Source organism: Prosopis cineraria, unplaced genomic scaffold (genome assembly GCF_029017545.1).
Source record: "Prosopis cineraria cultivar Desert tree isolate PC_DT_omini unplaced genomic scaffold, ASM2901754v1 PC7, whole genome shotgun sequence".
NCBI lineage: Eukaryota > Viridiplantae > Streptophyta > Magnoliopsida > Fabales > Fabaceae > Prosopis > Prosopis cineraria.
Window position 1 is genome coordinate 38,459,437 of NW_026555338.1, and position 22,005 is coordinate 38,481,441.

General features: G+C 34.0%; 2 protein-coding genes across 2 annotated transcripts; one reads left to right on the forward strand and one right to left on the reverse strand.

Moving 5' to 3' along the window:
* Positions 1-5,638: 5,638 nt before the first annotated feature.
* Positions 5,639-10,249, reverse strand: LOC129315337 (RHOMBOID-like protein 1). The gene is made up of 6 exons (XM_054958968.1): positions 9,647-10,249; positions 8,784-8,947; positions 8,428-8,591; positions 8,065-8,318; positions 6,564-6,690; positions 5,639-6,149 (listed from the first exon to the last, which is right to left on the reverse strand). The coding sequence occupies exons 1-6, from the start codon at positions 9,991-9,993 to the stop codon at positions 6,027-6,029; spliced, it is 1,179 nt and encodes a 392-aa protein (XP_054814943.1). The 5' UTR covers positions 9,994-10,249; the 3' UTR covers positions 5,639-6,026.
* Positions 10,250-15,205: 4,956 nt separating this feature from the next.
* LOC129316020 (oxysterol-binding protein-related protein 3C) lies at positions 15,206-21,586 on the forward strand. Its single transcript, XM_054960249.1, has 11 exons — positions 15,206-15,584; positions 16,555-16,648; positions 16,972-17,088; positions 17,174-17,246; positions 17,788-17,906; positions 18,224-18,345; positions 18,847-19,023; positions 19,513-19,657; positions 20,061-20,239; positions 20,617-20,864; positions 20,976-21,586. The coding sequence occupies exons 1-10, from the start codon at positions 15,487-15,489 to the stop codon at positions 20,861-20,863; spliced, it is 1,371 nt and encodes a 456-aa protein (XP_054816224.1). The 5' UTR covers positions 15,206-15,486; the 3' UTR covers position 20,864; positions 20,976-21,586.
* The last annotated feature ends 419 nt before the right edge of the window (positions 21,587-22,005 follow it).

Below are 22,005 nucleotides of genomic sequence, written 5' to 3' on the forward strand. Positions count from 1 at the left end.
AATAATTAATTATCATGTCTAAAATAAAATTTTGTAAGAATTTATTTTCAATATAAATTATTATTAAATTAGCAAATATTTTGTTTTTCTCATGAACATTGAGTAATTTAATTGCATAATTAGAATTTAAAGTTTTGCTCAATCTAAAAAAACTTTATTACTTATCTATTGAAGTTACTGTTTAATTCTTTTAATTGATGATTGTAGTAAATAAATATATAAACATAGTAATGATGTTCAATTGTTATAAATTCTTATGTTAATAAGATTTAAATATATCACAGTACAAAGCATTCATATAATAAAATTTCAATATTATGGTTATTACAAAAAAGTATTTTTTAAGAAAAATATATATTAATCATAACTTTTTAACTTTTAGATAAGTAAGTTTATGATAGATATTAAGTATATACTCTCTCCGTTTAACTGAATTTCATTCTCAATAAAGTAATTAGCTACTTTTAAACTAATCCAATCTTTTTATATTTAGCCCTATTAAATACCCTATAATAAATATAAATTTATTATCAATAAAGATATTTTAAAAAAGGCAATGATTATACATCGAATAACTAAAAATATTGTACATTTTTTAATATTTAACTTCTAAAAAAATACTTTATATTTTTAAACGGAGGAAGTAAAATTTAACATGTATTGAAATTTTTGTTGCAATACTTAACAAAATTTGTTAGTAATAATTCTTATAATTTCTTTTATGGAATATAAAATGAAAATAAAATTAAATGATATTAACGCTTTAAGAGCAACTATAACATTATCTTATTAAAAATAAGTAAATTCTAAGCCAACTATATCTTAAAGTTATTGAAATAATTGGACTATACATGCATAAAAGATTATCACGGAATTGAAATGAGAATTACACATAATATCTCTGGCCAACTTTGAGGGAACAAAAATATATAATTCTTATATTTTATTAAAAAAAATTAAAAAGTTAGAAAAAGTCAAGGCCGTGCTGGTCCCCTATCTCACCCGTGTGAGTGACATGATCACAAAATGGTGCTAAATGGGTGTGTATGTTGAGCAAAGAATATGACACTGGATAGGAAACCGCAGGGAACAGTGCAGAGTAGAACCCATGCGTAGTGAAATAAAATAAAAGAGTCATTGATAATAAAGTTTGTAAGGGAAGATTTAAATTGCCATAATTTTGTTAGGGACGGGGTCTTACAGGCACTGAATGGAACTGAAATGTAGTTGGGGGTTACACGTAGTAGAGGAAGAACATGAGTCGAGGGAAGGAGTGAGGGGTAGGTATTGAGGAAAGAAATTGTCATGAGGAAGTAGATAGAGAGGTGAGCTTGTCAGCAATGAGCGCCTTGTGGCCTCCTACTTTCCTGTTTTTGTCTCTCACCACCAATTATGTTTTTGGAGAAGTGAATCAATGTATTGATCTTTTAACCTACAAAATTTTTAATAAAAATTATCATTATCTTATTTGATAGTATGTCAACTGATTGTAAAAATCTGATGGCTTTAAATATGATTTGATTTTGGTTTTTTCACACAGTTTTTACTGTGGCTTTATGTTTTTTAAAAAAAAAAACCCCTCACTTTCCTTGCTCTTCATTTTTCTTATTCTTTATCCCCACCACTTTCAATCATTTCAAGATGGTTGAAATCGGAAGCCGTTGCCCTTGCGTCGTGAGGGCGTGAGACCATGTATATCCCTCACATGCCTTGCCACCAAAAACAGTCTGGGTGACAAGTGATGGCCAGCATAAACACAAAGCAATGGCATGTGAGCATCAATATCCTTTGCCAACTTCCACCGGATCACCTGCCCCACTATATATTATCCAATCCCATCCTTTTCCGTGGTCTTGTGTCCATCTGTTTTTCCTTCAATATAAAAATTCAATAAATCAAGCCGTGAACGATCCTGTTTGTCACAACTTGAGTGCATGTGGCCCGAACGGATCGAGACTGACAAAACCTCTTCAGGATACAGGAATAGAAAGACAGCTCACATACCACCAGAGGAAAAACAGAAATGTCTTTTGATTAATGTTGAAGCCAATGATTAAAAAAAAAATTGGAAAACAAGATTGAAAAGTTTGAACATTAAAAAGGACATTAGAAAAGCCTACTAAAAACTCCTATCCCATAGTTGAGTCGTCACCAGATACAAGCCTAACTTAGATGCTGGTTTTATGGAACAGAGTCCTTCATTTAGGAATAACTGGAGGACTGGGAAAGAGTTGAGGAAAAGACAATGGAGATGCAAATCACTCTCACTCTCTCTCTCTCTCTCTCTAAGACTATCACAAAGATTTGAGATTTTATTATGAAAAACTTGATTATTTTTAATTATATTTATAAAAAAGTCAATAATTGCACAGATTGACTTACACATCAAACCCTCAATGATAGTTTAGATATTAAAATTTTAGATGAATCATCTCTAAAATGCAAATAACTTTTTGAGCATTGACATAATTTTATGGTTATCTTTTGCACGGTTTTTATTATAGCCTTTCTCATTTAAAAAAAAATCACTTAATTTGTCGACATTAATTAGTTAGGACAAGCTTGTCAAGCAAAATGATACTCATTACTCTTGAATCAAAACAAAAAAGGAGGGAAAAGAAAAGGAATTAGAATGCATGCCATGATACAGTAACAACAGCTTGTAATTGTAAGTGTGGATCATGAAAATCAAATATACAATGCGAAACTATCCCAGACATAACATTTGGCGATGTCTCGGGGATTCGTTCAGATAATTTCTAAATGGGGTTTTGTCGTTGAATAGATGTCACACATTACTCGAGTCGTCCTCATTTTCCTTGTCTATTTTTTGAATGAAAAGATCAGTCTTGCCCGGGCTTACCGCTACCGCCAGGAAGATTGAGCACTCCAAAGTTGGCGAGGCTGAATAACATGTTCATTCACGCGTGAACTATTAGTTCCACGTGCACTTTTCTACTTAAAGATCAGAGCGACGCCATCTGAAATCTCAGTCATCTATTGGGTTAATCTACCCAACTGATGTCCACCTAATAATTTTGCCCGGAGTTAATATATTGGTTTGCTGAGTTCCCAGCACAAGCCTTGCTAGCTCAGACATGCATTGTCATATGCGGTAAAATTTAACTATTGAAGGAATGAGAGCCGGAATGTGCTTGTAATTCCATGTGACCAGGGGAATTCCGACTCAACCATTATTATTGCGAAAAATAGTGTCAGTAAGATTTTGCAGATCCCTTCAGCGGTACCAAAAAAAATGAAGCATCAAGTGCTGAAAATTGAAATGCTGCATTTGGAAATTTGGAGGATGTAGAGGCATGCAGCATTCTTTCTTCTTTGGACCGTTATGCTATATCATGGATCCTATTTCATCGGCATTTTGCATCCCAACTTACCGACAAAGCTTTATCTTCATAATTCAACCTTGAGGGGAAGGGGATTTTTTTTAACTTTACCCTCAACGCTGCCACATGTCTCGAAACATTTCTTGTTTTGTAATGCGATAGCGGCAGCATCACTTTCTCTTTTCCTTTTCTTTCGTTTCTCCTTTTGGGGTGAGGGGAAAGGTAAGAAATTTCATTCCTTGTAGCGTTGTTCTTGGACATCTAGCCCGAAGCATATGATGAGGTACCACCAACTGCAACAACCGAATTAACGTCCTCTTACAAAAGGCAACATGGGGCCATAGAATCTGATGAAACAAAATTAAGAAATGGAAGGTGATATGGCAGCGCGGAGTGGATAGAATTTAGTATATGCGAAGGAGAAAGCATTGAGTCAACTATCGACAAACATTATTAATTGCAGGGTTAAGATTAGGTTTATAGGGGCAGAAAAGGGTTGTTGAATAGCATAGGTAAATAACTGAAGCTCTCCAGCAAAACAGAAATCTGATAATTGGGAGTGCTCAAGTCTGAAGAGATTAAGAACTTGTGGGCATCCTCACAGATTCTATCAATTCAGCCAGCTCTTGACAAATACTCTCTTCCCATTTTTTTTATAAATCATTTTTATTAATCTCATTAATATCAATAAAAAAAATATAAAGAATAAAAGTGTGTAGAATTTCAAATTACCCCTATATAATAAATTTAAAACATAATGTCATGTTACTTTTTCTCTCTCATAAAGATTAATTTTAAAAATACTTATTAAATATTATCTAAAAAATCACAGCATAATATATAAATAAAATCAAATCAACTTTTAACATATAATTTATAAATGAATCAAGAAGGATTACATAACATGTGCTCGCTCTGCCCACTCATGGCCCAGGAACTATGGGATAAGTGCATCCTTGATTGCCCCCATACGCTCAGATCAGATAGAAAATCACTTTACTTTCTCGTGAAGATATCAGAAGGCACTTCCCTTGCATCATCAAAGTACTTCACTCTCCCTCTCCCTCTCTCAAGAATTGAAATGTAAATGAGGTAAGGCTAACTGCATAAAGTCAGAGATAGCTAAGTTATACGATTCAGGTTTTATTGCATGGAAAGAGAAAAGAATGGTGTGAAAAGAATGGTGTGAAAAGGAAGTAGGGTAGACAACCCACTTCATTGATTAAAATTTGAAAATTTAGTCATTTATGTATTTAAAATCTTTTAGTCAATTAGCATAAAATGTGGAGCTATAAAAACTTGAGCAGTGAATGACTAAATTAGAATAAATATGTGAAATTTTAAAAAATTAATGGATTTGATCAAAGTTTTATCTATTTAAATAATGAATTTGACCAAACCCAAATATTTCTGATCCAAACACAACATTAAACAATGAGGAGGTGAAAAGAACTTGAAGAACCGAAAGATTGTTCGAAGAAATGCAAACCATCCTAAATGAGATTGAAAGTCAGGATAGCGATCATCATGCTACTACTAACAGTTGGTGGCTGTGATGAGCGGAACACTAAGCTTCTTTTTCCCACTATAATTCCCAAATCATCCTTCCAATCAAAATCTTGAGGGCTGGGCTACCTTGTAGCTGTAATAAGTAATAAATTGGAACATATATTCAAGCAATTGCTCTCCTGAATCTCAAACTGCTAGATGACACTCTCGGCTTCCCCCTGACCGTGGACTACTAAGACGTAAACTAGCTAGTCTGCGTCTCATGCGCCTCATAGTTACATTTCGGAGGTTCAAACCTGAATTTGATTTTGTATGTCAACTCATTTTTCCAGCTTCTGAAAATCGCCTATAATTAAGATGTTGAAAGCCCTGCTTTCTCTTGCCAGAGCAGGTCCTCTTGTCAACTCCAGTGACAGAAATGAAACGCTTTTGAGGACGTTATCCGGGGGACTATTAACATGTTGAATTGGGATTGGAATGTAACTATTAATTTCAAGCTTAGGAAGCTTAACCATACTGCTGACGGCTTAGCCAACTTTGGCCATTCCTTAGCTGATAACGTTTGTATCTTTGATCATAAACCATTTTTAGCAGGAGATAATGGATGATGAGAGCTGTTTCTTTGTATTTCCTTTTGCTTGTATCTGTTTTCCTTTGACTGATTAGGAGTTCAGAGTTCTGATTGGACCCAAAAAAAAAAAAAAAAAACAAACAAAGAAATGAAACGCTTTCCCCCTTGCCCCACCTCCCTCTTCGGCGCCATACATTTTCTCGAAAAAAGGAGGGAATCCCAAAACAAAACATCGATATTAGATTATTAGCCATAGCTTTACACAAAGAACTGTACAAGATCCTCAACAAAGAATCTGAAGCAATGCACCTTGCTCTGAGCAATCCTTTTGACAGCAATTCACATCTCCAAAAGTTCTTTTTTCCATTATAACCTAATACAACTCTCACCGTGCACCTTCCTGGTACAAAGGAATACTTGCACATACAAATCATAGCCAAGAAGCAACGGTGTCAACAAGAATACACTCGTGATAGTGATAATAACAATCACCGTTGCTAAAACAGGAATAAGATCTCTGCCCAAGCAAGAAGAAATCGTTTGCTAGATGAATGACTTGGTGTGTCAGGAAATATGATTAACCTCCTGAATGTGTGTATCTATCAATTGCAAAGTTGAGAACAAAGCTGTTGAACCTGGGAAGGACTACTGCTGGACAGCGGATAAATGTGACTTCTTCCATTGCTCAAGCATGTCATGTTAAGTTGCTTTCCCATTTGGGTTGACTGCATCATGACAGCAGAAAAGATTATTCATTATTGCGATAAGTAAACGAAAAGGATTTGGGGTGTCTGCATAACAGTCCCCTCAAACATTTGAAGTAGGACCTCATCAAATCATCTATCGATTTGGCTATGGAACATTATACTCAGACCACCAAACTAGATTTTCAGGCCCATACTTGTAAATAATGTTTTAAGTAACTCAATTTTCTTGGGAGCAAGACCGAACTAATAATCAAAGGGGAAGAGCATGCTTATCTTTTCTCATTTTTTTCTCCGAGAAGGAGACAAGTAAACTTTAAAATCTATTTTATTTGCACTCAGTTAAACTCCCCACTAGTCTATCATTAGAGCTTAAAGCTCCAGGGAGTTGCATCAATGGAACGTACACGAGAAAACAGCAGCAACATCACTAACCTCACAGTAAACTTGTTGAGATTTGCAGCTCCATTTTGACGTGGGGACGCAACTTAAAAAATGACACCATGAACAGTAGTTATTCAGATTAACCCCTCGAAGGAGCAGAACCAGCCCAGTTATCAATCTGTCAAAATTATTCAACTTTCAGATTTGTGAGTCTTGATATGATGACGTGAGGCATTGAAACACTATATGTTTGACATGGTATAAGATATTTAGTCTTACAAGCCCTAATTTCCAGATTTATATGCATTTCAACATGAATCATTAATCTTGCTACAGAGGAACATGTGTATAAGCAATCTCCAGCAATGAAATTAACCCTTTATTTGAATGAGAAGAAAAGTTGAGAGGAAAAAAATATAGAGAAGAGAAAACTGGAAAGAAAATGTTATCACTGCTCATATTTGGATGAACAAAAGAAACAAGGAGGAAAAAAAAAAAAAGAGCAGCAACACAATGACTATAATACCCTCATATCAAAATATGTCATGTTTCATGTAATATGTTCCTCAAAATAAATTGAAGACAAAAATTATATTAAAATTAACATCATCAAAACAATTTAAAATCAAATTAGCTATTGGTAAAAATATTTTTTTACTTTAATAATTCGTATTTTATGATCACCATAACATTACACCTATTTTTGTCCAGAAGTATGTTTGAAAGGCTATTTTTACTCCTTTCAACATTATTAGTATTTGCAGTTTGCCTCGCCATTTAATAAATATATATGTATAGAAATTAGATGCTGATGACAGCAACTAACGAAGAGGGGCATGTATGTATAGTGCTTTACAGAGCAGAATGGGATACAAATGTCAGTAAGTCCAGGACATTCAACAACGTCAATGAGACACAGAGAATTGAGAAGATGAGATGAGGAACAAGGTGGAAGATGCAAATGCAAGAGGGGGAGAGTGTCGAAGATAATTGTCCTTTGTGAAGAAGGATTGAAGGTGATGGTGAAGGTAGAGAGAACAAATAAAAGCAAACCGACATGAGGGTAAAGAGTGGAATTAATTTTTCTTCTCAATATCTCTCCATGTGTGGAGAGAAAATTTGGGGAGAAAATGTGGTGGGTCCTACACCTCATTTTCTCCCCTACTTTTCCTTCCTCCCACTTTTCTTACTTCATCCAAACAGGGGGAACTTGTTTTCCCACCTATTTTCTCACCTAGTTTCCTTTCCTCTCAAATTCTCTCTCCATCCAAACGAAGCATGACTGCATTTTTCTTTTGGATTGAGTAAAGAGGACGCACAGCACACAAGCAGGGGAAGGAAATACATAACAAGAGAATAAGGACAAGGAATCATTACTAAAATAGAAAGAAAACCTTTAAAAGAACAAAAGTACTCATGAGCAGAATCCCACATGGCAACTATTAAACAACTTGTCCCATTCAAATTTCTTCAATGTCATACCATTACAGTTTGAAAAACAAGCATTAGTGAGTCCCAATGAGTTAAGAAAAGGAAAAGAGTGAGAAATTACCCGGCAGCCAGTAGCATGAAAGCGATTACCCACAGCACGTACTGATAAGGTTTGTTTTTAGAAATCACAAGAGGCGCAGCATATGCAGAACGAGATTGGCTAACCCATTTAAACTGGGGGCGAACCAAAAAGACGAATCCAAGAAGAAAACCAGAGATAAACCCTCCAATATGAGCAAAATTATCTACATGGGGAAGTACTCCAACAGCTAAATTGATTATAATGATGACAATAAGAGTCGACAATGCAGCACACTGCACAACAGAAAAGGGAAGGACCAAAATACTATAAATTACTGTGGCACGTTGACAAAGCAGATTATTTATCAGTAATTACCATAAAATTTCACACATCTTCGTTCACCTTATTAGCATAAATTGTCCAATTTGTTAAAAGCTCTGATAGCATGCCTCCCAATAAGCCAAATAATGCACCCGAAGCACCAACCGAGATGCCTGATTGTATGAATAAAGCAGACAACAAACTTCCCCCAAAACCAGATATTAAATACAGCAATCCAATTCGAACTACAAAAGAAAAACTGTGAATTACAATCTGAAATTGTGAAGCAAAATTTTTATTTATTTGTTAGCTCTAATCATACATATTTGTTGTGCTCTTACAAAGCATTATTGTAACAAATAGAAATTGACACTTAAATAATTGCCATAGATAAAATTCACGCATGGAATATAGATGGCAGAGTACCAAAATCATACCAAACCCAAATTCTTGCTCAAGCCGGATTCCGATAAAGAGAAGACTCAACATGTTGGCAAGCACATGGATAATGCCAGCATGCAACCACATACAAGATATCAGGCGCCAGGCTTGGTGTCTACGAACCACTTTGTCCACTTCTAGAGCACCCATCTTTTCTAGTCTGAGTAGTACATAGATTTCGGTAGGATATTAAACAAGTCCAACAAAAAATGACTACAAAGCTGCAAATCCAATTTACTATGCATATTTTAAAATGATTGACATAAAAACTGAGATAAATTATGAATTTTTAGACAAGCATATATTTTGAAAAATCGGTCTTAACCAGAAGAAAATAATGGGAATTTGTAACATAAGAAGACCAAACCATCCCACAAATATGGGCGGCGCTAGGTATAATTCAGGAGGGCCAATGCATCCCCTAAACTCGGACAAAATTACAAGAAGGGATTATATGCTTCACTATTTTGAACCTTGACTCAAATATTTTGCACCCCTCAGTTTTATTTTAAAAATATTTGAGTTCCAAAAATTTTTAAATATGTTTAGCTGAAGCCCAAAAAATATTGCACCCCTGGCCTAGGGTCACCGCCATTGCCCACAAATACTAGGTAATGTGAAAACTGAAAACTAAAGCAAAGCAGATATAACTTAATGGTGGAAACAGCTGGAGAAACTATATGATAGCATTTGTTCTGCAGATACTACACCTTATTGACCCCTGATAAATGATCCAAATTACCGCGAAGTTGGAGAACTTCAGATTATGTTATTGACCCCTGATAATAACCCTCATCCGTGGGCAATGTAATTTTTCTTCAGAAAATCAAATGCAAGCTAAGGGAGAAACAAAACTCACGTTGATGAAGAAGGGCCAAAGAGAGGATTCTCTTTAAGGGGCTGAAACGAGAATCTGCCCAGAAAGCTAGGAAAGCAAGAATCGCCCACATAATGCTTGGGACAATTGTTTACGTACATAGTGAGAATGAATATAGTGATGTTGGCGGTCACAAAGCATGGCACCAGCCATGGCAACCACCTCTTGAACAGCCTGGAGTCCCGCCTAATAGGATCAACCGGCAATGGAGAGACCCTTCGCGACGCTGGCGGGGGAGTGGGTGCACCACCCGGACGGATTATGTTGCCCCCCCGCTGTGGATTAACTTTAACCTCGACACAGGCAGAAGATGGGTCCCGACCTGTCATCCTCCGTTTGATAACAAGAATGAAGATTTGACTTCAACACAAAATTCTCAGTATGGTATGAAAAATGGCGCTTCGGGTACCCAGCAATGGGATCAGAAATAGGAAGGTTTCAGCTCCCAAATTCAAATAAGTGCGCTGGTTCCTAACAAACGGAGAAAAACTTGAACAGAATAACAGGGACAGATGAGCAAAAGGAAGGGTCAGTGCTCGATTTTTAGACGGGCAATGTCGCTCATAGCTGGCTTGAGAGTGGAATTGTTTACCAACTCTGAAGGCGGTTTTAATAACATCTTTTTGGCCAATTCTTTCGATCTTTTTTTTTTTAACCTCTTCTGCTTTTTATTTAAAAAAATTATTTTTTTAATACTTTATCTTTTAACTTATTTATATAATTCAGTTTTTTAATTTTAATTTATTGTGATTTAATCTCTCAATTTTTAATTTATTTATAGTTTAATTTTTTAATTTTTAATTTATTTATGACTCAATTTTTTATCTTTTAATTCATTTATAACTTAGTTCCTCAATTTTTATTAATTTTTATTATATTAACTTAGATCTCACATCAAAGAATAAGAGAATGAAATTTTAAAGCAACATATGATTACTTTTTATTCCTCTTATTTGATAAGAATATTTTAAAAAAAAATTAAAGATTAAGGATTAAATTATAAGTGAATAAAAAGTTAAAGAATTAAGTTACAATAAATTATAATTGAGGAATTAAATTACAATCAATCATGATTGATAGATTGTATATCAAATGAGTTAAAAATTTAAAGGATTAAAAAAATTAATTTTCTCTTTTATTTAAGTCTCTTTTCTTTGGCCAATTCTTGATGTAATTAGTTTGGCAAAAAAAAAATTTGACTTAATTAATGGCTTTCTTTCCCTTGACTTGTATTCTATATTTCTAATACAGGCAACAAAGCCATTAGGCGTTAGCAAATGATACACATTCTAAAATGGTAAGAAATTTTTGTACATACCTGATACAACATGTTATGTCATGTTTATCCAATAAAAATATATAATATCAAATAGATGTAAATATAAATTTATTTTATCATTGATGATAATAAAATAAAAAAAGAAGAGAAATTTTAAAAATAAAATCATTAAAAATAATAATACACAAAATTTTATATGATTTAATTGGTGTTAACATGACATATTATTATTGAATAGATTATGAATAATATGATGTATCAATCTATGCAAACATTTTTCATAGAATGGTTGCTGTTACAAATTACTCCCATGATATACATGACATGATGCTAAATATAGGTCAATTTTTAACTTACTTTGACTTTTGACCTATATATAAGTCTAATTTTTAACATATTACAGTCACTATTTAAATATATTAGCTGTATTTCTTAATCTATATACTTGAACTCTAAAACCTTATATTCGAAAATAGGGAAATACTTAGAGATAACGTACGACATCTGAGAAAGTTTCAAATTCATGACACCTTCCCGTCTAGTTTAGAATCCAGGGTCTAGACAATCTACACAGACAAGTCAACATTTAGCGATTTGGAAGACTTATTCTGAAAAACCGGAACAAGGCAAATCTAAGAATATTAGCCTTCTCTGGATCCAATATATTTGATTTGATATGTAGCTTAGCGCAAAAAAGAAAAAGAAAAAGCTGGCAAATTATATTATTTAATTTATAGTTTGTGAATATCAAATGTAGAAATAAATTGTATATTTTATATGGATTTTGACACGCACATTTATTACAATAATTTTTGCCGCAATTATAATAGAGTGTCAATTCTAATGTAGAAAATAGTTGAATTTGTAAAGTACATCTTGCAAAACGTGAAAACTGAAGATAAATTGACATGTTAAACTTCAAAATGGCCTCAGGCAAGTATCAAAAATGAGGAGTGGCTTGCAAGGAAAACCCGAGCAGTTAACGTTAACATTCTCATTCTTTTCTTGCCCGCTCCTCTTTGTGTCAGATAAAGTAATTGAACAAACTCGGGGTTAGGGCCACCCACTACACTTCATCTTAGCAGTGAATCATGATCCTGAACCCAGATTAGAATTGATTATGTCCACGAGCCTGAGCAAGGGATAGACAAAATTACACGTAACCCCCGTGCAAGGCAAACCATCCTGCAGGAACATCAACCCAATGCTGTGACCCTCAATTTAAAGGTGCGTTGAATTTCCACAGTCCGGATCCCCCCGTCCTCGCCTTTCTCAGCAGCTCTCTGAATCTTCAAACTCAATGCACTCAAATAATCCGTTCATGTCACAATGATTTTAAAACAATGACAGTAAAGTGCGAAAAATTTAATGATAATTTTATCATGGTAAAATTTTCTATAAAAAAATATATTAAGGGGTGCTTGCTTCAACTAATTAAGAAAATTGAATCGATTTATTCTAAAGTTTCAAGTTTAAATCATAAAATATATCATCATATTAAATAAATATGATCAAGGCATCTTTGAGATACATGTGAAACCATTATTGATAATAATGATCTTACAAAACAGGAGTTCATATTGATTTAGATGGAGTGCGATAATACTTTCAAATTTTTTAGGATACCAAACTATGAAATAGAAAAATTGTTTTTTGTAAAAGTTGATAGACAGTTGCACATAAATCTTAATTGTAAATTGAGAGTTACCTTTAGAAAAATATGTCAACACAATGAATGATAATAAAATCCTAAAAAAAAGGAATTAATGTCAGTTAGACTGTTGGTAATTTTTTCTTTCGCAAATAAGTTGAAAATATTTATTTAAATAATTGCAAATTCAAATGTTGTAATTAAAAATAACGTATTTAAATTTTAAATATAGCTCTCAATTTATAATTAAGATTTCTATTTGTAGCTAACTGAATCAATTTTTACACCCATTTTTTAGGAATTTTTGTCAAAAATATACTCTATCCATTTAAAAATGTAATGTATTTTTTAAAAAGTTGAATGTTAAAAAATATAAGATATTTTTAATTTTTTAAAGTATAATAATTGTCCTTTTTTTAAAAGTACCTTTATTGATAATAATTTTATATTTATTATAAAGTGTTTAATATAGGTAAATATAGAAAGATGAGGTTAATTTGAAAGTAGATAACTACTTCATTGAAATGTGAGATTCAGTTAAAAAAATCTTACATTTTTAACGGATTGAGTAAATATCATTAATTTTTTGGGGGGACTTTGATGTTTTTTTTTCTTTTTAAAATCTTTATAATGTAGTGATTATAGATCAACTGATTATTTTAATGCACATGATTTGAAGATAATGAGAAACACTGAGAGAGTGGCCATGAAAGGATCCTATTCCGATTTCCATTCTGATTTTCACGTCCCACATCCCACTCATTGTACACCTTCATCCACAACACTGAAACGTCAAAAAAAAAAAAAAAAAGAAAAAAAAAGGCACAACGCAATTTGTACAATTGAAACTGTTGCAAAGGAGAATTGCATCACTTTTTTTTTTTTTTGAGAATAAAAGTTAAGTTCCAATAAAATACATGTCAGTTTGGTCGGCAATTTATATTTTTTAAAAAAATAAATTGCATATAGTAATTTATATAATAGTAAAAATAGTTTCAATTATAAATAAAATATGTAAATTTGAAGGGTAACTTTTAATTTGTAATTGAAATTTATATTTATATTAAAATTCATTTTTTAAAAAAATTTTGTCAAGACCTAACTATTATAAATACCTTTTTTATTACTTTTTTTAAATTCAATTGCTTGGTACTTTGGAAAACTCAAAGGTGTTACCACCTCCTACTTAAGCTAATTATGAACTCTTGCCATATAGAATAGTTATTGCTAACAGTCACTTCACATGGGTATCTCAAAAATAAGCTAGACCAAATTAAATTTTGGATGAATATGTATGAGTAAGGCTTTTTTCATGGTTTAAATTTGAACCCACATAAAACTTGATTTAACTCGAAAATATATTTAAAAGTCTACTTAAAAAGCTTACATAACAATAAGCTTTAAAAATCTCACATAAGTTTTAGAATTATTAAAGCTTATATATGTACAACTAGCTTGCCAACTAAAACATATAATAAGTGATTGATGGCCTATCAAATACAATAACATTGAAATCACTATCCACATAAGTCCAATTTAATTGAAAATACAAACAAAAAACTAGAAATGGTGGAGTCAGCATATCATAAATTCATCATACAAAGGATAATAAGAAAGAACATGGGCAAGGAAGAAGAACGAGTAGGGGTTGAAGAAAGGAGGTGAAGTTGATTATATCCAAACGTTTAAATTAAATATCATATATTACATATCATATACACATAATATATTATATAATAATATACATGTAAATATGTTGGCCCGTAAAACTTATAAGTCAGGCCTTATAAAAAACAGGCTAGACTTATTTATCTAAATAAGTTTAATCAAAAGTTTTTATCTTATCTTATCTATTTAATAAAGATTTCATGCCTTGCTTAAAATAAGTTAGCTTGTTGACCTAGAAGCTTGGTTTACTTTCATCATATTAAAAATATTTTTAATATATTTATTTAAAATTTAAATTTGACAATCCAATGCATTAACCAATGCATTAATAAACTGAATAGGGGAAAGAGACGTTCAGCGCCTCCTTGGCAATCCCATACAATCTTAAAGGACTAGATCCTTCAGAAAAGAAGTAACGCTATCATAAAAGGAGGAAGAGACATTCGGCGCCGCCTTTGCAAGTCTATCAGCCACATTGTTTCGAAGTTTTGAAATGCGAGTAGTCTTGACTTCTCAATTGTTCTTTAACAGTTTTGAAATTTCAGGAATCACCAGGCTGTGTGGTGAGAGATCATCAGGGTCAGATTCAAAAGCATCAATTAAAACTTTGCAATCAGTTTCTGGATTGACTTTCTTGAAGCCCATGTTCCAAGCAAGTTGCAAGCCTCTCAGGCGAGCCCAAGATCCAGCTTCCAAAGATTTGCATTGGCGTAAGTTGAAGGAAACACCTGCGATCCAAGTGCCCCTATGATCTCGTAGGACTCAGCCACAGTGGAGCGAGCCATGGGCTGCTACGGCAATGAGCAAAGAGAAAAGTCCAATTTGAGCTAGCGAGACTGGGATGGAATAGGAAAGTCAAGCCCAGCGGCAGAGCTCCGTTGTCATACGCCCATGCTCGTCCACGCGCCACAAGAGAAGCGTGCATTCCGTTGACCCTTGAAGTTAAATTAAACACTCGGCCGAAAGCGAGAGGGGACTCGAAACGAAGCAAAACCCGAAAACCGCCATCTTTCATCCGCGCAATTCTCTGAAATCATAGATCATGCCACACTCTTATTGATTCACTTTCATATATTTCTATCGATCTTCGTCAAGGCTTCACTGTCTCCCTCCTTCTACTGTTTAATTTGCTTCTCTCGGGCAGCGTCGAGGAACCATTGCCTTTTGATATCGGTTTTGATTGTCTGTAGTTCCCTTGATCCTTGAATTAGGGTTTGTAGCGAGATGGGTAGCCCCAAGAAGAATGAAAACAAGGGCTTTTTCGCTTCAATGAGTTCTAGCCTCTCCATTTTCAGCAACGCTATGCACCGATCTGTCAATGGGTACTTCATCTCTTCTTTTTGCGATAAAAACTTAGAATGGTTATACGTAATTCCATAAGTATTCTTTGCTTGAAGTTCCGTTGATATCACCTGTTAGTCGTGTGATGTTGAAAAGATTTGGAATTTGAGTAGAAGATGTTGGATATGAGCTGATATTGGGCTCATAATTAGTACTTGGAGCGGGATATGGGGTGACCTACGTGTATCTTTAGGCGGTTTTTCTTCCTCTGTTGCGTTTCTAAGTGAAACTGTCACGGATCATATTGAAGCTTCAAGTAGATTAAAATCGAAATGTATCATTCAGTTTTAGTCACCACAAAAGGCAAGTTGATACTGCCGTGTAAGTAATTTTTTTTTTAAACAAGAACATGACATGTTTAATGATTAAAAATATCTCCGACGAGGTGGGTGGTTATAAAATGATTGAAATGACTGCAAATGAAGGTTTTTTTATGCGTCTTGATGCGCCATCTCCAGGTTTGTGTTTCCTGAATCATAGTTCCTGATCAACTCTAACTTATCAAACAGAAATATATATATATATATATATATTTGTTGGTCTTCAATGTTTTTTGCTTCACGAGTCGCTATGCTTGGTGTTTTTCTTTATTTGCTCTGATAATCGTAAACTGACTCATGCACATGTAAATGGCTTATGAACATCCTATGTTAAAATTTAAATCCTTCCTGCGGTCGCCCTATGACATTGTGTTCACTATGGAAATGACAAAGAAATGTTTGAACTTGAAAAGTAATAGCCATTCTTTACCTAAATAGAAATTTTGAGTTGCTGTCATTCACAAGAAAGCCAATGGAAGGCTTATGCCAATATTTTGCTGTCATCCATTTTCATTGTAGTGTTTATATCTTGCTGTGGCCCTTGCCAGTTTCCTCAGCATGAAATCTTTTGATTTGGACAAGATTGTTATGGGCCGATCTGCTTATGTATGTGTTTTTCCTTTGATTCTAGGCTGTTAGGATATGAAGGGGTTGAAGTTATAAATCCTGAAGGAGGTAAAGATGATGCGGAGGAGGAAGCTCAGAGAGGAAGATGGAAAAAGGAGGTGCTTAATTCGCTCAACTGTTTGTGGATATCTTGGAAATTTTTTTTTCTTAGTTTTCATTTTAATTGTTGTGTTATTTCCAACTCCCTGTTTTGAACCTTTGAACATTCGATGTGTCATTTATTTTTAGTTCACTCTTCATCATCCCTCAAGATATTCAGTCATCTTTTTTTTTTTTTTGTTTTTAAATTTGGTTGAACAGGTGAGCATGAGAATGCTGCATTTGCTATTATTGTATTTTACTTTTTGTCTTGGTCGCACACCTTATAGGCTTATACATACAAAATGTCGGTCTGAACAATATTACCCCTTATTGTGTGAAGGAAAGAGAGAGTTATTGGAAGATGATGCACAAATATATAGGGTCAGATGTAACATCAATGGTGACTCTTCCTGTTATTATTTTTGAGCCCATGACTATGCTTCAGAAGATGGCAGAGGTTTGTGTAGCTTTCAATTTTTTTTTTCCATTTTAAATGCTGTGTTCCACGTTCAATTGATTGAGCTTTGAATTGGTTGAACTAGTTGATGGAGTACTCCAACTTGTTGGATAGGGCAGATGAATGTGAGGATCCTTACATGCGATTGGTGTACGCCTGTGAGTTCAATTTTCTCCTCATCTGAATCTTTTTATTTTTTCTTTAAGGTTAAAGGTACATTTTTGCTCCTGAAGTATTTTTCGAGGAGCACCTAGCACCCTAATGTTTTTTTGGAGCAATTTTTCCTGTAAAAATTATTAAAATGGAGTAATTTTCCCCTTGCCGGCAAATTTTTAATGGTCAACGTTTGAGATCAATGTTGGAAATTTGATGGAAAGGGCAAAAATGTTCTGTTTTAGTAATTTTAAGGGAAAAATTGTTCCAACAAAAATGTTAGGGTGTTGGGTGCTCCTCGGAAAATACTTTAGAGGTAAAAATGCACCTTAACTCTTTCTTTAATCCTTTCATTCGATTGAACTGAATAGTTGTCTTAGGTTTGCAGATGGGCAAATTTGTGGCTAAGCCTTGGTGTGGTAGTTATCATTCTTGTATTTCATTGAATTATTCACGATGCTTATCCCTTTATCTTCTGATTTATGATTCTTACTCCTTTATTTTCTTGTATTTGATTTGCTGTTACAATCTATGTAATTGTCACAGCATCATGGGCTGTATCTGTGTACTTTGCATATCAACGAACCTGGAAGCCTTTTAATCCCATTCTAGGAGAGACTTATGAAATGGTTAACCATGGTGGAATTACATTTCTTGCAGAACAGGTACTTTTATTATGTGATTCCGATGAAAATCTTCCATTTTACAATACTTGTTCCCCAAGTTATTCATGTGAGGATTTGGTAGAATTTCTTGTCTCCTTTCATGCTTTATTTCTTCTGAACTAGAATATGGGTCCTGTGCTTTGCACAAGGTATGAGGTGAATCACGATGTTTAGGGCTTATGAATAGGGCGACTTATAGATTTTATATCATATATGAATATTGCCTGTAAGGTCTATATAGTGGTCATTGAACTTCTGTCCACGTGGCCCCATTATTGGATCTAGACTTTTTTTTTTTTTTGATTTGGTAAATTCAGGTGAGCCACCATCCGCCTATGAGTGCTGGGCATGCAGAGAATGAGCATTTTACATATGACGTGACTTCAAAGTTAAAAACTAAGTTTCTGGGAAACTCTGTTGATGTTTACCCCGTTGGAAGGTATTATGTATGTTTTGCTCTTTTTTTGGTTTAAAATTGCCTCTGCTTTTTCATTGTATCCTTGTGATCACTTATATCGTTGTGTTTCTCAATCGCCACATTGGCATGCCACTATCTGGCTGAAAGATTTGCTTCCCATCCATAAAGGCTAATTTCTTTTAACTTGAATAGGCAGGGTGATGTCTATTCTTGGTTTATTGGCATGTCGGTTGCAATCTAAATATAATGCCTTATGAAATCTAGCCTTGTATCTACAAGGTCAACATTTTCAGTTTCACTAAGAGACTTGATAAATGGTTTTTATCATACTCAATCTGTATACTATTCTGATTAAGTTACAAGTTTTGTATTAATTTGCCCTTTTTTTGTTCTCAGCAGAATTCTTGTTATCTTTATTATTGTTTTTATGTCACTTTCTAGCTGGGAAGTAATTATATTCTCTTAACCCAATATATATATATATATATATATGTTGTTGCCTTTGTTTATCATGGCCTGCAGAACCCGTGTGACACTCAAGAGGGATGGTGTAGTTTTAGATTTGGTTCCACCTCCTACAAAGGTCAACAACCTAATATTTGGCCGGACTTGGGTCGATTCACCTGGAGAAATGATAATGACAAATCTAACAACTGGAGACAAAGTTGTGCTATACTTTCAACCATGTGGATGGTTTGGGTATGTAACTTAAATTTTGTAGCATTATTTTTCAAAATAATACATGCATTTATATGAGGTATGTAACTTCAATTTTTTAGCATTATTTTCAAAATAATACATGCATTTCTATGAGGTTTGTACCATTGCTATGCAGAGTTCTTGTTTACTGTTAGTATCTGCTGGGCTTTGATGTCAGATGAAAACAGATTTGTTGGAGTGCAATGCCAATAAATTTTCTTGGTTCCTGGCTTAGTGGTTTTGGTCAATCAATAATTTACCATTGTGTGCATTTTTTAACTGAGCTATATAAATAGAATCGAGTCACTGTAGTGTTGTATACTTATTTCCTATTCATCTATGATTTATTTATATTTTACTCAATCTCTGTCCATTCGGTTCATCTGTGAGTATTGTAGTTATGGTTTGTTTGTTATGTACATTTATTATACTCCTGAATATGCTGCACGATTTCTGATGATATCTTACTCAAACTTGTGTATGTTGCAGAGCTGGTCGTTATGAAGTGGATGGATATGTTTATAATTCTGCTGAAGAGCCTAGAATATTAATGACAGGGAAGTGGAATGAGTCGATGAGTTATCAACCTTGTGATTTAGATGGAGAGCCTCTTCCAAATACGGAACTGAAAGAGGTAAATTTTTTTTCAATCTTCAGAGTGACTGTAAGGAATAGTTGGGTTGTTGGTTCTCTTCGTCCATTCTTGCTGTTTTTGTATTCTCTGTTTGATGTCAGTGTGACTGTTCCGTTCTGGCACACTTAGTAGGATAGAGTCATTTAGAGACTGGTAGAAGAGGTAAAAAACCATTTTCCATTTTCCAATTTGCAATTGTTGCAGGATAAGTATCATGGAGTGTAATGCATTGCTGTCCTTTGCATGTGCAAAATACCAATACTTATATTTTTTCTGTGAAAACTTTTTTAATACAAGAATTTTTTGCTTTTTTGAGTTCTACTCTCTTGCTTTAACTGTTAAGTAAGAAATATTGCAAAGTTACTTATCGTTTACATCGACATTTCTTCTGCATATTCTACAGGTTTGGCATGTTGCTGATGTTCCACAGAACGATACATTCCAGTATACCTATTTTGCACACAAAGTAAACAGCTTCAACACTGCCCCTCGCAAGTTGTTGGCATCAGACTCTCGCCTGCGGCCAGATAGATATGCACTTGAGATGGGTGATTTATCCAAAGCTGGGGCAGAAAAAAGCAGGTGCCTTTCACTTTCTTTCTTTCATCTGGGGCTGAAGAAATGTTGGGCCTGTTTTGGAAACAGTTTTCTATTCTCAAGAACCAAAAAGAAAAAGGAAAAAGAAATTGTTCGGTAACGTTTTTTAAAAAGTTTTTCCAAGAACGAAAAAAAAATAAAATATTATTCTGGAGAATAAAAAAAAAACATTCTTTAAATGTTTTGTGATTATTATTCTAGAAAATAAAAGAGAATAAAAAAACACTTATTTTCATTTTTTTTATCCTTAGAACATGTTTTACAAAATTTAGTTTGCAGAACAATAAAACAAATATAATTTCAAATAGGCTGTTAACTCTATTGTTTTCTGGTGTATTTATGTTGTGTTTGTTCCTTGACAGTTTGGAGGAGAGGCAACGTGCCGAGAAGAGAACTCGAGAGGCTGAAGGGCATAACTTCACACCAAGATGGTTCGATCTAACTGAAGAAGTGACATCTACCCCATGGGGTGATTTGGAAATCTACCAATATAATGGGAAATACACTGAACATCGGGTAGCCATAGATAGCTCAGGGAGCTCTGATGATGTTGATGTCAAGTCAATAGAATTCAATCCATGGCAGTATGGTAATCAAGCCACAAAATGAGGTAGTACCAATTTATTTTGATTTCTCGAATGCTGCTGTTAGTGCATGTAACTTTATAAGGACACACGGGGAGAATCTGATGTCTGTTGTCCCATGTACATTGTATTCACAGCTCGCTGTTCTATCTCAAGTGATCCTAGTATCTTGACTGTAGATGCGGAACGTCTTGCAAGGCGCCTGGTGTTGAGCTAGCTGGTTGTCCGTTTGTTTTTATGCATATTTTAAAAAATAAAAACTTGCAGTAACGTTGGGGCATCCAGCCCAACAACCCACATGCATTTTTTCCCGCCCGTTCCTCTCATGAAACGTTGATGTTTTGGAAAGCCACGGGACAGCGTATTTGATAAGGTACTACGTGAAGGTCGCGGTGGAAGCGCGGCATTTTGCTGAGAACAATACGGCAACCATTATGGGTGTGATTATTTGGAATACTGAATGAAATCAGGTGCTTCTGCATTGATTTGTAGAGACGAATATCCACAAATATGTTAGGATGTCAAGTACGCCCTTGAATACTTCAATTATTTGTAACGATTGAAAAGAACCAAAGATCGCTCTTTTCTCAGTAACGGGGCATGCGAACGCCATTCGGTCTCAACTCTCAACAGGTTCCGCAATTATTTTTGATAAAAGCAGGCTTAGCCGGGTCGGTATATTCACTGGATATTAAACGCGGTGTAGTTCCCTGGTATTTTATTTCATAATACTCCCTTCGTTCCTTTATTTCAGTATGTTTCTTATTTATAAGAAACTTTGTCTGAGACTTTTATTAAAATTAGATTTATGTCCATGCGATGCGCAGGAATAGTTTAGTTTTTGGGAATAGACTTTTATTAAAATTAGATTTATGTCCCATGCGATGCGCAGGAATAGTTTAGTTTTTGGGAATAAAATGATAATACAAAATAAAAAAATTATTTTTATATAGATATAGATATTTTCTTCATTAAAAAATATAAGGTATTTTTAATTGAATTTCATCTTCAAAAAAGCAGTTACTTATCTTTAAATAAATTTTATTTTTTTATATTTATCCTTATTTAATTGAGCGTTTTACCTTAAAATAAATATAAAGTAACTTATTTAATAGTTAGAAAAAGATAAATAGGGGCATTTTTGAAAAAAAAATAATGATTAACTTT

Bases quoted from the DNA above. Each gene is read 5' to 3' on its own strand.
- LOC129316020 (XM_054960249.1), top strand. From the start codon at position 15,487: ATGGGTAGCCCCAAGAAGAATGAAAACAAGGGCTTTTTCGCTTCAATG. The intron at 16,649-16,971 runs GTGCTTAATTCG...TATTGTGTGAAG, and splicing joins GAGGAAGATGGAAAAAGGAG to GAAAGAGAGAGTTATTGGAA. The intron at 18,346-18,846 runs GTATTATGTATG...CATGGCCTGCAG, and splicing joins GATGTTTACCCCGTTGGAAG to AACCCGTGTGACACTCAAGA.
- LOC129315337 (XM_054958968.1), bottom strand. From the start codon at position 9,993: ATGACAGGTCGGGACCCATCTTCTGCCTGTGTCGAGGTTAAAGTTAAT. The intron at 8,592-8,783 runs GTATGATTTTGG...TTTCTTTTGTAG, and splicing joins TGAGCAAGAATTTGGGTTTG to TTCGAATTGGATTGCTGTAT. The intron at 6,150-6,563 runs GTTAGTGATGTT...GTCATGATGCAG, and splicing joins CTCAACAAGTTTACTGTGAG to TCAACCCAAATGGGAAAGCA.